Raw genomic sequence first — 11,911 nt, 5'->3', positions numbered from 1 at the left:
AATAGACATTAAATTCTGGCTACATAGGCCAAAATATTGTGGCATTACCATCCTTTGGTGGCGCTGAAGTGGAAAAAAAAGAGACATTTTTCCGATTCTACACTAAATAGATTCATTTTGAAATTCAATTGATGAAGACAGAGAGTGACAAAGTTAATTCGGTTCAAGACTGAAAGCGCGCCTATATGAAAAACGAGGAATTTGGTAAATGCAGGTATATCTGTCACTTCAGAATTGGACTATTATGAAATTACTCCATTTCTTTTAATATCTTTTTATTGATTTTTTATTTTTTGGTGACGTGGGTAAATCAAACACACACAACGTATTTGACAGCTCTCCTGAGTTTGTGATTACATTTTATGGCAGTGCCAAAGTCCACAGCTGGATCAGAGGTTGCTGCGCTCTCACTGCGAACGAACGAGGAACCTTAATCAGCCTCCGCACAGAGACGCGGGCTGCCAGGCGTGTCTGCGACTCCGGGACGGCGCAAAAACACGCGGTCTGTTCTCTTAAAATGTTGCGAAGATCTCTGATAAACGTCGGCTCACATGTGAACCGTCGGCAGCAAAAACGACTTCAGAGATCAGCGGCGTTTAATAATTCTAACAATAATGGGGACGTGCACGGCCGCGACGCATCCTCCGCCACCGTGATGGGAGCCGGCAACAAACAGAAGACTATGGACGACTTAGGCGGACCAACTTTCATGACAACCTTATACTGGCTCTTTGTAAAGGGCTATTTCCAAACGACGCAGCAAATGCAAGTAAGCGGGATGGTCGAGGCCGAGTGGACGGAGAGACGGGAATCCGTCCTGCGTTTGTTTTCTCGTGAGCCCTAATGCGCTGCTGCGGGAAATGTCAAGAGCAATTAAAAAGGCTTTTAAATGAGCGAGTCAAAAGCTTCGGCAAAAGCTTTACTAGTGGCAGGTTTGTGTGTCCAAACAGGTTTTTGCATCTGATATATAACCCAGTGCAATGTGCGTGTTGCTGCTTGTGTAGCATTAAAATGTTGAGTTTTAGTAACATTTTAAATTAGCAGCACCTATACATACTTCTAATGAGCCCCACGTCACCGCAATGTTCTACAGTTAACCCTTATGAAAACGGCTCCTGCAGGACCATGTCAATGCTATGAGATCCACAAAATGTCTAGAATCTGCATTTGTAGTGACCTTTTTATCGGAGTGGAGGCAAAAATCTCCGAACCACCTGCATTGAAAGTACAGAGGTGGTTGTTCAGTAGTTAAGCTGTTGTCTGACACAGGCTTCCCACAGCCTGTCACTGATGAGTGGCACCATTAAGGGGGAAATAAGTTGGCCTTGAAGCCCAAAGCCACTTTATGTGAATTGACACGTTTAGGTTCACAGGGGAAGATTCGTCATTATTTTTATGATTCCAGTAGGAGAGTTATTAACCAACTGAAATGATTTTCTCAGATTGAGCACAGTAAAATCTACGGCCCTCTGTGGAAATCCAAGTACGGGCCCCTGGTCGTGGTGAATGTGGCCAGCGCTGAGCTGATAGAGCAGGTTTTGAGGCAGGAGGGGAGACACCCGATCCGGACAGACATGCCCCACTGGAGGAGCTACAGAGAGCTCAGGAACCAGGCCCACGGACCTTTGACAGAGTGAGTTAATCCTCCCCAGCATTCACTTGCTCCACCTCTCAGGTATTTGGTGACACACACCAAGGTTTGCTGCAGTGTCGACCCGTCTGTAACCTGCTCTGAACTGAGTGGGTTGTGGCACTAACAGTGGCCATAGTCAAAGTTTTGTAAACCCAGTAATGTAGTTGCGAAAGGTCTTCCGGTCTGCTGCCGACCCCCACAGCTCGATGGAGGGTCTTTCAACTGATTGTTGAGATTTGTTTTCCATCTGCAGCTTTTACTGCTTTAGTATGTCTTTGACTCTCTCTCTGCATTTTTTTTTTTGAGCAGGCAGCTCTTTCATGCCCAGCTCCAACAGCAGACGGACACAGTTAGCAACTAGCTGGTGTAACACAGTAAGGAGTCAGATAGTTTGTAATCTGTTGGACTCAAACACATCACCAACTGAATGTTGATGTTGTGCTGTACACGGAAATGGGTCACTGTCTGCCTTTATATAATAACATTCAAAAATCACAATATTTGTAGCACTTTGTAAAACCATAAGAATAATCTAAGAAATTATGACCTTTAAAAAAGGATGTGACTAGTTTTACCTCTAAGAGTTAGAATAATATATCAAACAAATAGTTATGTGTAGTTTTCTGTGTACTTAAGGATGATGCTGTTTATATCACTTCAGAGGGGGAGGGGGGAGGGACATATGTAGCTCTGTCTTCTTCTGGGTCAGATGTTTTTACATACTATTTACACCTGTCAAACAGAAGAAGCATAATCTCCTTGAATAACAGCGGCTTTGCGTCACTGGTATTAAGTCATTCCTGTTGGACGTGTTGTGGTAGAACACAGTGGGTGTTTTGACCTGCAGAGCTGATCAGTCAATCTGAGGAATCAGATCTGTTAAACAACAGGAGTCTTTTTTTGGTCCTTTTAACATGTTTCTTTGTTGACCAATCAGAGGCAGAGAGACGGAGAAGAGAAGATGTTCTCTAGATTAGTTTTAGGGACCTAAGCAATCTAAAATGTCCACAGAAAATCTCAAATGAAATAAATCCTTCTAAACCTAGACAAACATAACAATTGACTAGTGAGATTTCTAATTAATATGTTCTTTTATTAATCCTTGTTTTGTAGGATGGGGGCCAAATGGCAACGCATCCGCAGCATCCTGAACCCCCGGATGTTGAAGCCTAAACACGTCTCATCATACTCCGACACCATCAACGAGGTGGTGACAGATTTCATCAAAAGATTGGACTGGCTGAGAGCAACCAGCGGCCAGGGAGTTATGATCAATGACCTGGCTGGAGAACTCTACAAATTTGCTTTTGAAGGTTAGCGGAGAACAAACAAATGAGACTTTTTTTTGTGTGTTTGTGAATCAGCTGCAGAAACGTGTGTTATTTAAGACCCTTGGGAACATCTTAGTTACTACAGAAGAAGAATGTCATGTATTTGTGGCGGCGGCTTGTTTAAAGGCCAAACCTTTATTTGCTTACAAATATCCTTCTGTAAAGTCTGTTGCAAATTAGCTTTAAGCTGAGGTCTGCGAGTTTTGGAATGATTACAGCGACATGTTGACACATTTGTGAGAACAAATCAGAAGATTAAACAGCTTTTTGTACAGCAGCCAATGAGTAACTGTGCTATCAGTCACTGTCGACTTTGACACACATGCTGCGTCTTTTGGCCTTGACCTCTGATTATCCAGTGTGAGATAAAAACTGTGGATGCTGCCCTAGAACCTTAGCCTGTCATTTTATCTTCGAGGTCTCAGTGCACTTAACGTTTAAATATATTCTCATGCACGTCTAAAGCTCAGTTCAATGGTATTAATACTACAAGAGCACATGGTTATGTTGGTAAATTCACTGGATAGAAGGAAGCAGCCTGTCTTTGGCCAAAAGTAACAAAATCTACCTGCCAGCACACTTTGTTTAATCGGTACACGACCGCAAAAAAACAGCCAATTTGTTTTTACAGAGTTTGCGTGTCCACATAGAGCCGAGTCGGCCAGGTTTGTCTTCGTGCCAATATAAGCTAATAGACTTGACTGGTTTACATCTAATGGACACACATGACAAAGCATTGGATTTTCCTTTTAAAAGCAAGACCCATCATATCGTCACATTTGTTCTACATACTTGCAGAGCTGCACAATGCTGCATGTTTTAACTGTGAAGCCAGATGTTATCACAAAGGTCAGTGGTGAGAACCTGTGATAAAAGCGACCATATTGTACGGTGTGTGTGTGTGTGTGTGTGTGTGTGTGTGCTCTGCACTGGAAGTCAGGAGAATTTCAGACGTGCTCTGTTCTGGGATGGTCGCTGTGTAACAAACAGTTTTATTTGTAAATGCAGGGATCAGTTCGGTGTTGTTCGAGACGCGTATGGGCTGCATGAATGAGGTGGTGCCTGAGGAAACTCACAAGTTCATATACTCCGTGGGGGAAATGTTCCGGCTGTCCCAGATCATCGTCCTCTTCCCCAAGTCCACCTGGCCCTACATGCCTTTCTGGAAACAGTTCGTGGCAGCCTGGGACCATCTCTTCAAAGTCGGTGAGAGACGTTGAGTTTCACCACGTCTAACATGTTTTAGAGCATGTTTTGAAGCTAAAGCTACAGAAGTAACTGTTTATACAATATGCTGCATGAAAAGGTCTCTGTATTCACTATATAGACCGAAGCTTGTATAAACTAAAGTGCCATTGCTGCCAAAAGAGTTTCTCCAAAGTGCAGATGATTTAGTGTATAATGACACGGGATTAATAAAGTCTATTTCATATTTAAATAATACAATATTCAAACCTATAACATCCAGTTTTGTTCGGGCTGACAGAATCCAACTCTTCAGTGGATTATCACTTAAAAATTTAACTTTTTAAACTGTATGACATGTATTTGAGAACAGTGAGCAAAAATAACCAACCATCAGTTAAAGAACTGACACGTGGAAAACTGGGTTTAAAAAAAAAAAAAAGAGTAAGAGCCTGAGCCAACATTTGCCATGTGGAAATTAAATGGCACTGAAGCTTAATGCTCAATCCTTTAATCTGCTTCTTTGTGTCATTTTAGTCTTAATTAAAAAGAATCCATCTGTATTTAGATCCAATTATATTCCATGAATGTCAGATGTACACAAGGGCAGTAATTCTACTTCATATTTAAACTCTACCCTATGAAAGAACCCTTGGACTACATTCACACTGTGGATAAAAATAATGATTTCTACTTGTTTTCAGGCCCAGAAAATCTGCTCTTCTCACTTTTTCCGCAGCCCTGATACTTTTAGTACAATGGTGCCTTGACTGTCTGCCGCTCCTCATTACTGACTGTCGTCACAAACGATTGCTGCAGCTCAGGCTTCACTGATTGTATTATCAAGTCCTTTCAAAGGCCAATAGCCTCCCTGAAAAAACAAAGTTCACCTCACATGTCCTGCTGCCCTAATTCCACCTCGGCGTCTGATCAAGATCCCTCATAGTGTGCTTCTGTCGCCCTTTAGTGAGCAAAAGTGTCTCCTCTGGCAGGCTGGCGCTCCTGCAATGAAAGATACATTTTTATTTTTATTTTTTTGAATCTTTGCCCTGTAGCGGATAAGTTGGTGCAGAAGAAAATTGAGGAGATCCAGGAGAAGGTGGACTTGGACCAGAACGTGGAGGGAGCCTACCTCACACACCTGCTGCTCAGTGATCAGATGACGGTCACGGAGATCCTGGGCAGCATCACCGAACTCCTGCTGGCAGGAGTCGACACAGTGAGTGGATTTATGGTCCACTTGTGTCATGTTACTGGCTTAGAGGAAATGTTCCCTTACAATGTTTAAACCTCCCTGTTAGTTTCAGTTCTAAACAACCTAGACATCATGCTCACACAGTTTCATTCAAATGTATTTGTTTTAACCTGACACATGAAGACCTCCTTTAGATGGTACACAATCAAACAACTGTGTGTGTGTGTGCACGCACACGTATGTTGCAGACTTCCAACACAATCTCGTGGTCTTTGTACCACTTGGCAAAAGAACCAGAGATCCAGGAGCAGCTGTACCAGGAAGTGATACATGTTTGCCCCGGAGACAAGGTGCCAACCAGCGAGGATACGGCTCTCATGCCGAACCTGAAGGCCATCATCAAAGAGACTCTACGGTTAGAGGGATTCTTTCATTTCATATCATTTTTGGACAACAATGTAAAATATAAGTATTTATATGTCAGCACATTGATGTAGAAATACTTAGTTCTGCCCAACGTGTTGATTCCTCACCAGGCTGTATCCAGTAGTACCAGGAAACGCCCGTATCGTGGCTGAAAATGAGATTATGGTGGGTGATCATCTCTTCCCCAAAAAGGTGAGATATATGTTTATACTGATGGGTTGAAGTTAACCGAATGCATCCGTTCACATTAACTGAACTACTTAGAAACGTATGTATATATTTTCCCATTTTCAATCTGTGATTTTGGTTTTATATTGCATAGATTGGGTCGTTTTATTTATTTGAATTGGGAACTGCTGCGGTTTAACAGGTGCGTTCTCCCCACAGACGTTGTTCCACCTGTGTCACTACGCCGTGTCCTACGATGACAGCATCTTCCCAAACCCCCACGCCTTCCTGCCTCAGCGCTGGCTTCGAGGACCAGAGGAGAAATTCAAGCTGCACCCGTTCGGATCAGTGCCTTTTGGTTTTGGGATCCGGGCGTGTCTGGGTCGCCGGGTGGCTGAACTGGAGATGTACCTCCTTCTGTCCAGGGTAGGAACAAGTTTACCTGATGCAAAGTTGCTGTGTGTCCGTTTCTTTTAGATTGATCATCAAGGCAAATCTCTACTACTACAAAAGTTAACATTCACTGGGGGGGGGAGGTGTAGAGAGATTCATTTAGCTGTAAAGAGATTAAAAATATAGCTTTGAGGTATCTGGTTCCGGTTTTCGCTGGACTTTGTGTCTCTTGGGTGGTTTTAGTTAGTTCTTGTTCATTTTTGGGAAATCTTTTCGTGATTGTTGTGCAGCTTTTCCTCTCTTTGGGATCCTCTTGTGTCGGAGCTTTGTAAGATCTGGGCCCAGGAATCGATCCACGAGTGTTACCCATTTAATTTACTAGCAGAATGACAGTGGTCAGTATAAATCTGATGGTGTCCCAGTGTTATAACAATAAGTGGCATTAGTGTTTTATTTTTCCAATGTTCAGATATTCAGGCTTTATGAGGCACTTAAAGCTAATTTTAATCAACTACAATATAATGTGAGTTTCTAACTTGAGTTGTGACATAATTTAGAACATACTTACATAATTCTTTTGCTCATATCATCATTATTTTGTGTTTCTTGCAAAGTTCATTTTATTTCCTCCTAAATATTTTACCATTACTCTTCTATTTACATTTTTTTAACACGAATGATTTCCTCAATCAGCACCCAAAACACCCGATTGCACACCATTGAGCTGCTTTAGTTAAACAGCCAAATCAGTTTTCACTTCCAGGGAGTCGGTAATGACCTCTAGTAGCCGTCTAGCAGACCAGAGGCCAGTCAACTCTTGATTTCTGAGTCTGAGATGGACACAAACTACAAATCAGTCGTCTGACTTTGGCAGCCCGTTTGTAATCATTAACTGCAATGCCCCCTATGTCTGCGCTCTTGTGGCTAATTTCACTTTTTTTTCTACTCTCTCTCTCTTTTGCTTTAAAGTTGATAAAGCACTTTGAGGTGAGGCCAGACCCTGCAGGAACCGCGGTGAAGCCGATCACCAGAACCCTGCTTTGCCCTGCGAAGCCCATCAACCTGCAGTTCCTGGACAGAAGAGTTTAGCGTGCCGAGGCGAGAGCAGTGGCAGGAGTTTCTCTGTGAGCTGTTTTTGTATTCACAGTCTGTTGCCTGCCTGTCACCAAGCACTTGTTTGTACAGAGTTCACATCATTAGCACGGCCTGGAATGCACTGAAACTGTGGCACACAAAACAAGCTTATCTGAAGAAGTACAAGGTTGTACAGTACAATGCAGAGTGTGTTCATGTGCAGAATTTTAAAACGTGTATTCATGTCTATGTATGAATGCTTAAAAAAATAAGCTTGTAATAAATATAGATCAATCCCTGCAGGGATTTGTTCTACAAACCGTCTCTTTTTACTCACTTCTTCAGTTGTTGCCTCACAAATTGGGGCCGACCTCAAGTTTGTTTTTCCTGACAAAACATGTTTTGCAAGAAAGGTCTAGTCTTCTACATTTTTTTGCACAGAAACAACAATGAGTCAGTCTGCTACACTGTCTGTGGCACCTGTCCACAAACGGCAAGTTGGTGAAATCAATTAACCTTATGTAAATATGGTTATGTAAAACATTTCTATATATAACTTCAATTAAAATGTTAATCTAACATTTCCATAAACTAGGCTTTGTAACTTGAGCTCTTTTAACATGAAATTACTTATTAAGTAAAAGGTTAAAAATATTAGCATAATAAGTGACTTCCAAACATGCATTATTTGGTTTTATTCCTGATGGAAACTTGCTGTGTGTGTCTTCACTACATTCTACATTTTTAAAAAGTCACCGCGCATTTTGTCTTTATACGTTTATCAGCCGCTTTAGTTCTTACTCCTGTTCAAGTGCATGTTATTGTTTATATCTAATCAGCCGGTCACATAGTATCAACTCGGTGCATTTAGGCTCGGTCTGATGGCAAGGCCCTTATCTGTCATCACTAATGATGTCACAATATCAAACTTATGACATTCATGCAGATAACTGCAAAAATGTCTGTATGTCGATTAATGACCCAGTACCAAGACATCAAGAAAAGCTAAGGAACAACAGTTGAAGGTGCACTACTCTGTAGTGTCCAGACTAAACCAGGGTTTCGATCTTTTAGCTCCGTCAAGTGCCTTGCAGTTAATGTCTATGTTTATAATTTTTACGTTTAAGTGTTTTCCAGTTTGCATTCATGCATGTAGGTGTGTTTTCATGCTCATTAAAGCTTTTATGGTCTGCAGTAATCTGACATGTACTTGGGTTTATCTAATTTCTTTGTTGTTTATATTTAAATTTGCAGCTAGTTATCATTTACCAAGCAGGTTTTGATAATAAGACTCAATAAATCTTTCTGCTGCAGGTCTGTGCTCCACTGGGCACATTTTCTAGTAACAAAAACAAACCTTAACAAGTCTACAGTAGATTTAGATTAATAATAAATATTTTGTCATATCTTTCACATTGAGTTTGTCTGGCTCAATTCTCCTCCTAAAACACATAATTTGTTTCCTCTGAGCCTTAAATGAAACTGCTGTGTGGTGGACAGTAGTTGGTACAGCAGTGGATCAATGCTGCCATCATGTGGACGGTTATGGTACTACATGTTTTTCTAATTTGACAATTCAGGTTTTATGATTTGTTTAGTTCTTTAAAAAAGAAAAGGCTTGATGTGAGCGGAAATCATGAGCGTATTCTTCATAATCTGCAGCTGATGTAATTAGCTTTTTTGGGTTGCATATTTATCAGTAATTTTTCACCACAAAACTTTATGAGTTTGTTCAAACCATATTTTTGATTATTTGCATACAAGATTTCTTTTTCTGTATCTATTCTGGCATTGATGACCAGAACGTTTGTGCTGAAGTGTTTTTATTTTTACAAGTGTGACTTAATTTTGAGGTTGTTTTTAGTGACGTGATTTCAGTGTTTTGTGCGTTATTGTGCTATTTCTGTTTAACTGTGGGAGTATAAAGTTCATTCAGGCCTCCTCACATGATCTGCAGTAAAAAATATTCACACTCTTGGAAGTTCAGATCTCTACACAGTAACCTAAATGATCAAAAAGCATAAATGAAGTGATGGTATTGTTGCGTAACTATTCACTGATTGAATAACTCTCCTAATTCATCCCTGCTGCAGGCAATAGATTTCAAATGTCACACTACTAGTTAATTGGCGACAACCTGAGTCAGGTGAATGGAGCGGGAGTCTCTGTGGGCAGTTTTGGACCAAGAAATATTTCCATTTAATAACGCCACATTCATGCGTCAGTGGTTTCCAGAAAGTCTTAGATGTAGAAACAAATCACTGTGCAGCAAAGAGAAATACTGAGGAAAGGTGACTACTCCATATTCTTGGAAGTTGGTTCAGTTAAATGAAAGAATAACATGGAAGAAAAACTAGGATTTTAGTTGCTGGTCGAACACTTCTCGCGTATGTTGGTGTGTTAGGACTGGGACTTGAACTCATGACTTCAGAACTCCCCCCAGGCCACAGAAGTGGTTGCTGTTGGCTGCTTGTTGCTGACCTTTTGACCCCTTCACAGTAGATACAGAATCTGGTTTTGTCGTGTCGCTCAGAGACCACTAAGGCCGGCAGCTAATGCTTTAAACCACTGTAGATGTCTCACATCATACACGGCTCCCGTTTTCCTTCAGTGGCACAGAGGCTACAGACCATTTATGACACCTGAGTCACCTCCTATATGACTGACCAAACCCATGGGTCTGAGATACAGTTGAGAAAGAAACCTATCAAATGGACATTGAATCATGATTGTAATGAAAACATCTGTGTGGTTAACTTTGTTTTGTGGTTTGCCATTTTCACAGACTTGCTGCAGCAGGGAACAGAGCTGGAAACTCTGAAATGAGTCACACTGACTTGATGGATCTGTGGATACTAGAAAAAATCCAAAATGTAATGTTTTTCAGCTCTGAACATGTTGGTGTCAAACATGGTGTCTCAGGAAAAGGTTAATTACATAGCTGGCACTCGACTGTAACACGGTTTACAAATACACATTTTATAAGAGTTATGCTAAAAACGGGTGTGTGACAACCAATAAAAATAACAAAACTCTCAACTTTACTAAATTGTTCCGATGTCGATTTCTAATGTGAAGAACAGCAGGTCTACTGTCAACTGTTCACATACAAGAAATCTGTCCTTGTGATGTGGTGGAAAACTGTTACAATAAAAAACATTAGAAAAGACAAAAATAAGCCCAAAGGACCAATAAAAAAAAAAACATGAAACTATTATAAATATAGACAAGTACATGTGCACATATTCACAAATGAGGTGCATGAGACTGAGAATGAGTCTGCAAACACACCAAAGCTGCACCCGTGTGAGGCATCATATCCCTGAGGTTTGAAACGAGCGCGTCAGTGTCGATGAGGTCAGCAGCAGTCGGGAAGGAAGTTCTCTTAAGACTAAAGGTTTTGCTTCTGATGGAGAGCACTGTCTTAGCAGACACGATGGAGATTGTCCCCTAATGTTTGTGCTCGTGCCGCATAGGAGCATTTACCAGCTGTCCCACACAAAGCCTGGAACACAAACTGGCCAGTGGACATTAGAGAGAAACTGTTGGTTTTTCTATATAATGTGATTGGGGGAAGGTTTGTGTTCATTGTGGTGGGTTGCTCCTGATGTCTAGCTGCTACGAGCACATTGTGTCTAAATAAATGCCCAAAAAGGGTCCAAACCGATGCTTAGGTGTCCCCATTGGTCCAAAGTTGAAAAGCCAACTTGACAAGCGGAGTATCCTACAGTTTGTCCAAAAGTAACGTACTTTGTACTCGGATACAGTTACTCGACAACTGTTACAGGGTTCGATTTCACCCAGAAAACACGAGCAGTTAAATAAACTGGATGAAATGTTAGACTGTATTGCTAAATCCAGCACTAGTTCATAAAGCTGCTTAAATTCACATTGACTCAGCCAAATACAAAAGAGTGAAATTAGAAATGGTAACACATCACTGACTGCATCCACTGTCTAGCAGAAGTAAATGGTGCATTTTGCCTAATAAGACTTTAAATACAGCATCAGAACGAGCAACGTTCATCCCACACTGACTGTAACTGTTCAGTAGTTATTTGGATTTTTTTTTAATTAATCAGTTCAAATCTATTCAAATGTGAAAATGAATGCACAATGTCTGTCACTTATTTCTTCAGTTCAAAATGATTTATTCAAACTGCATAACATAAACTGAATGTAAAAGATGAAAATGGACATCTACACTGACATAAAGTTGATTTTAAGCTTCCATTCGCTAAAAAAAAAAAAGTCCAAACTGAACATTTGAAGCAGGTTTCAAAAGCTTTAATTCAACATTAACGCAAAAAATATATTTAATAGTAATAAATGGTAATAAATGATCAGCAATATGGACAAATGTGACTATAACTTTAATGTCCTTTATGTGCAATCTTGCTGTTCACAGTGCTCTGTGCTGTTATAAAGCTGGACACAGGATGACTAAATGATCTGTTTTCACAATAAGAGGTCACTTGTGAGCCAACAATGACACACACACACACA

The 11,911-nt window shown here is 40.8% G+C and overlaps 1 protein-coding gene across 1 annotated transcript; it reads left to right on the top strand.

Annotated features, from left to right (window-relative positions):
* The first annotated feature begins 383 nt into the window (after positions 1 to 383).
* Positions 384 to 7,729, top strand: cyp27a3 (cytochrome P450 family 27 subfamily A member 3). Its single transcript, XM_067516773.1, has 9 exons — positions 384 to 769; positions 1,443 to 1,633; positions 2,747 to 2,946; positions 3,973 to 4,170; positions 5,205 to 5,368; positions 5,593 to 5,759; positions 5,881 to 5,962; positions 6,158 to 6,364; positions 7,301 to 7,729. The coding sequence occupies exons 1-9, from the start codon at positions 518 to 520 to the stop codon at positions 7,418 to 7,420; spliced, it is 1,581 nt and encodes a 526-aa protein (XP_067372874.1). The 5' UTR covers positions 384 to 517; the 3' UTR covers positions 7,421 to 7,729.
* The last annotated feature ends 4,182 nt before the right edge of the window (positions 7,730 to 11,911 follow it).

Source organism: Channa argus, chromosome 9 (genome assembly GCF_033026475.1).
Source record: "Channa argus isolate prfri chromosome 9, Channa argus male v1.0, whole genome shotgun sequence".
Lineage (NCBI taxonomy): Eukaryota > Metazoa > Chordata > Actinopteri > Anabantiformes > Channidae > Channa > Channa argus.
This window is presented reverse-complemented; position numbering and strand designations above follow the sequence as displayed.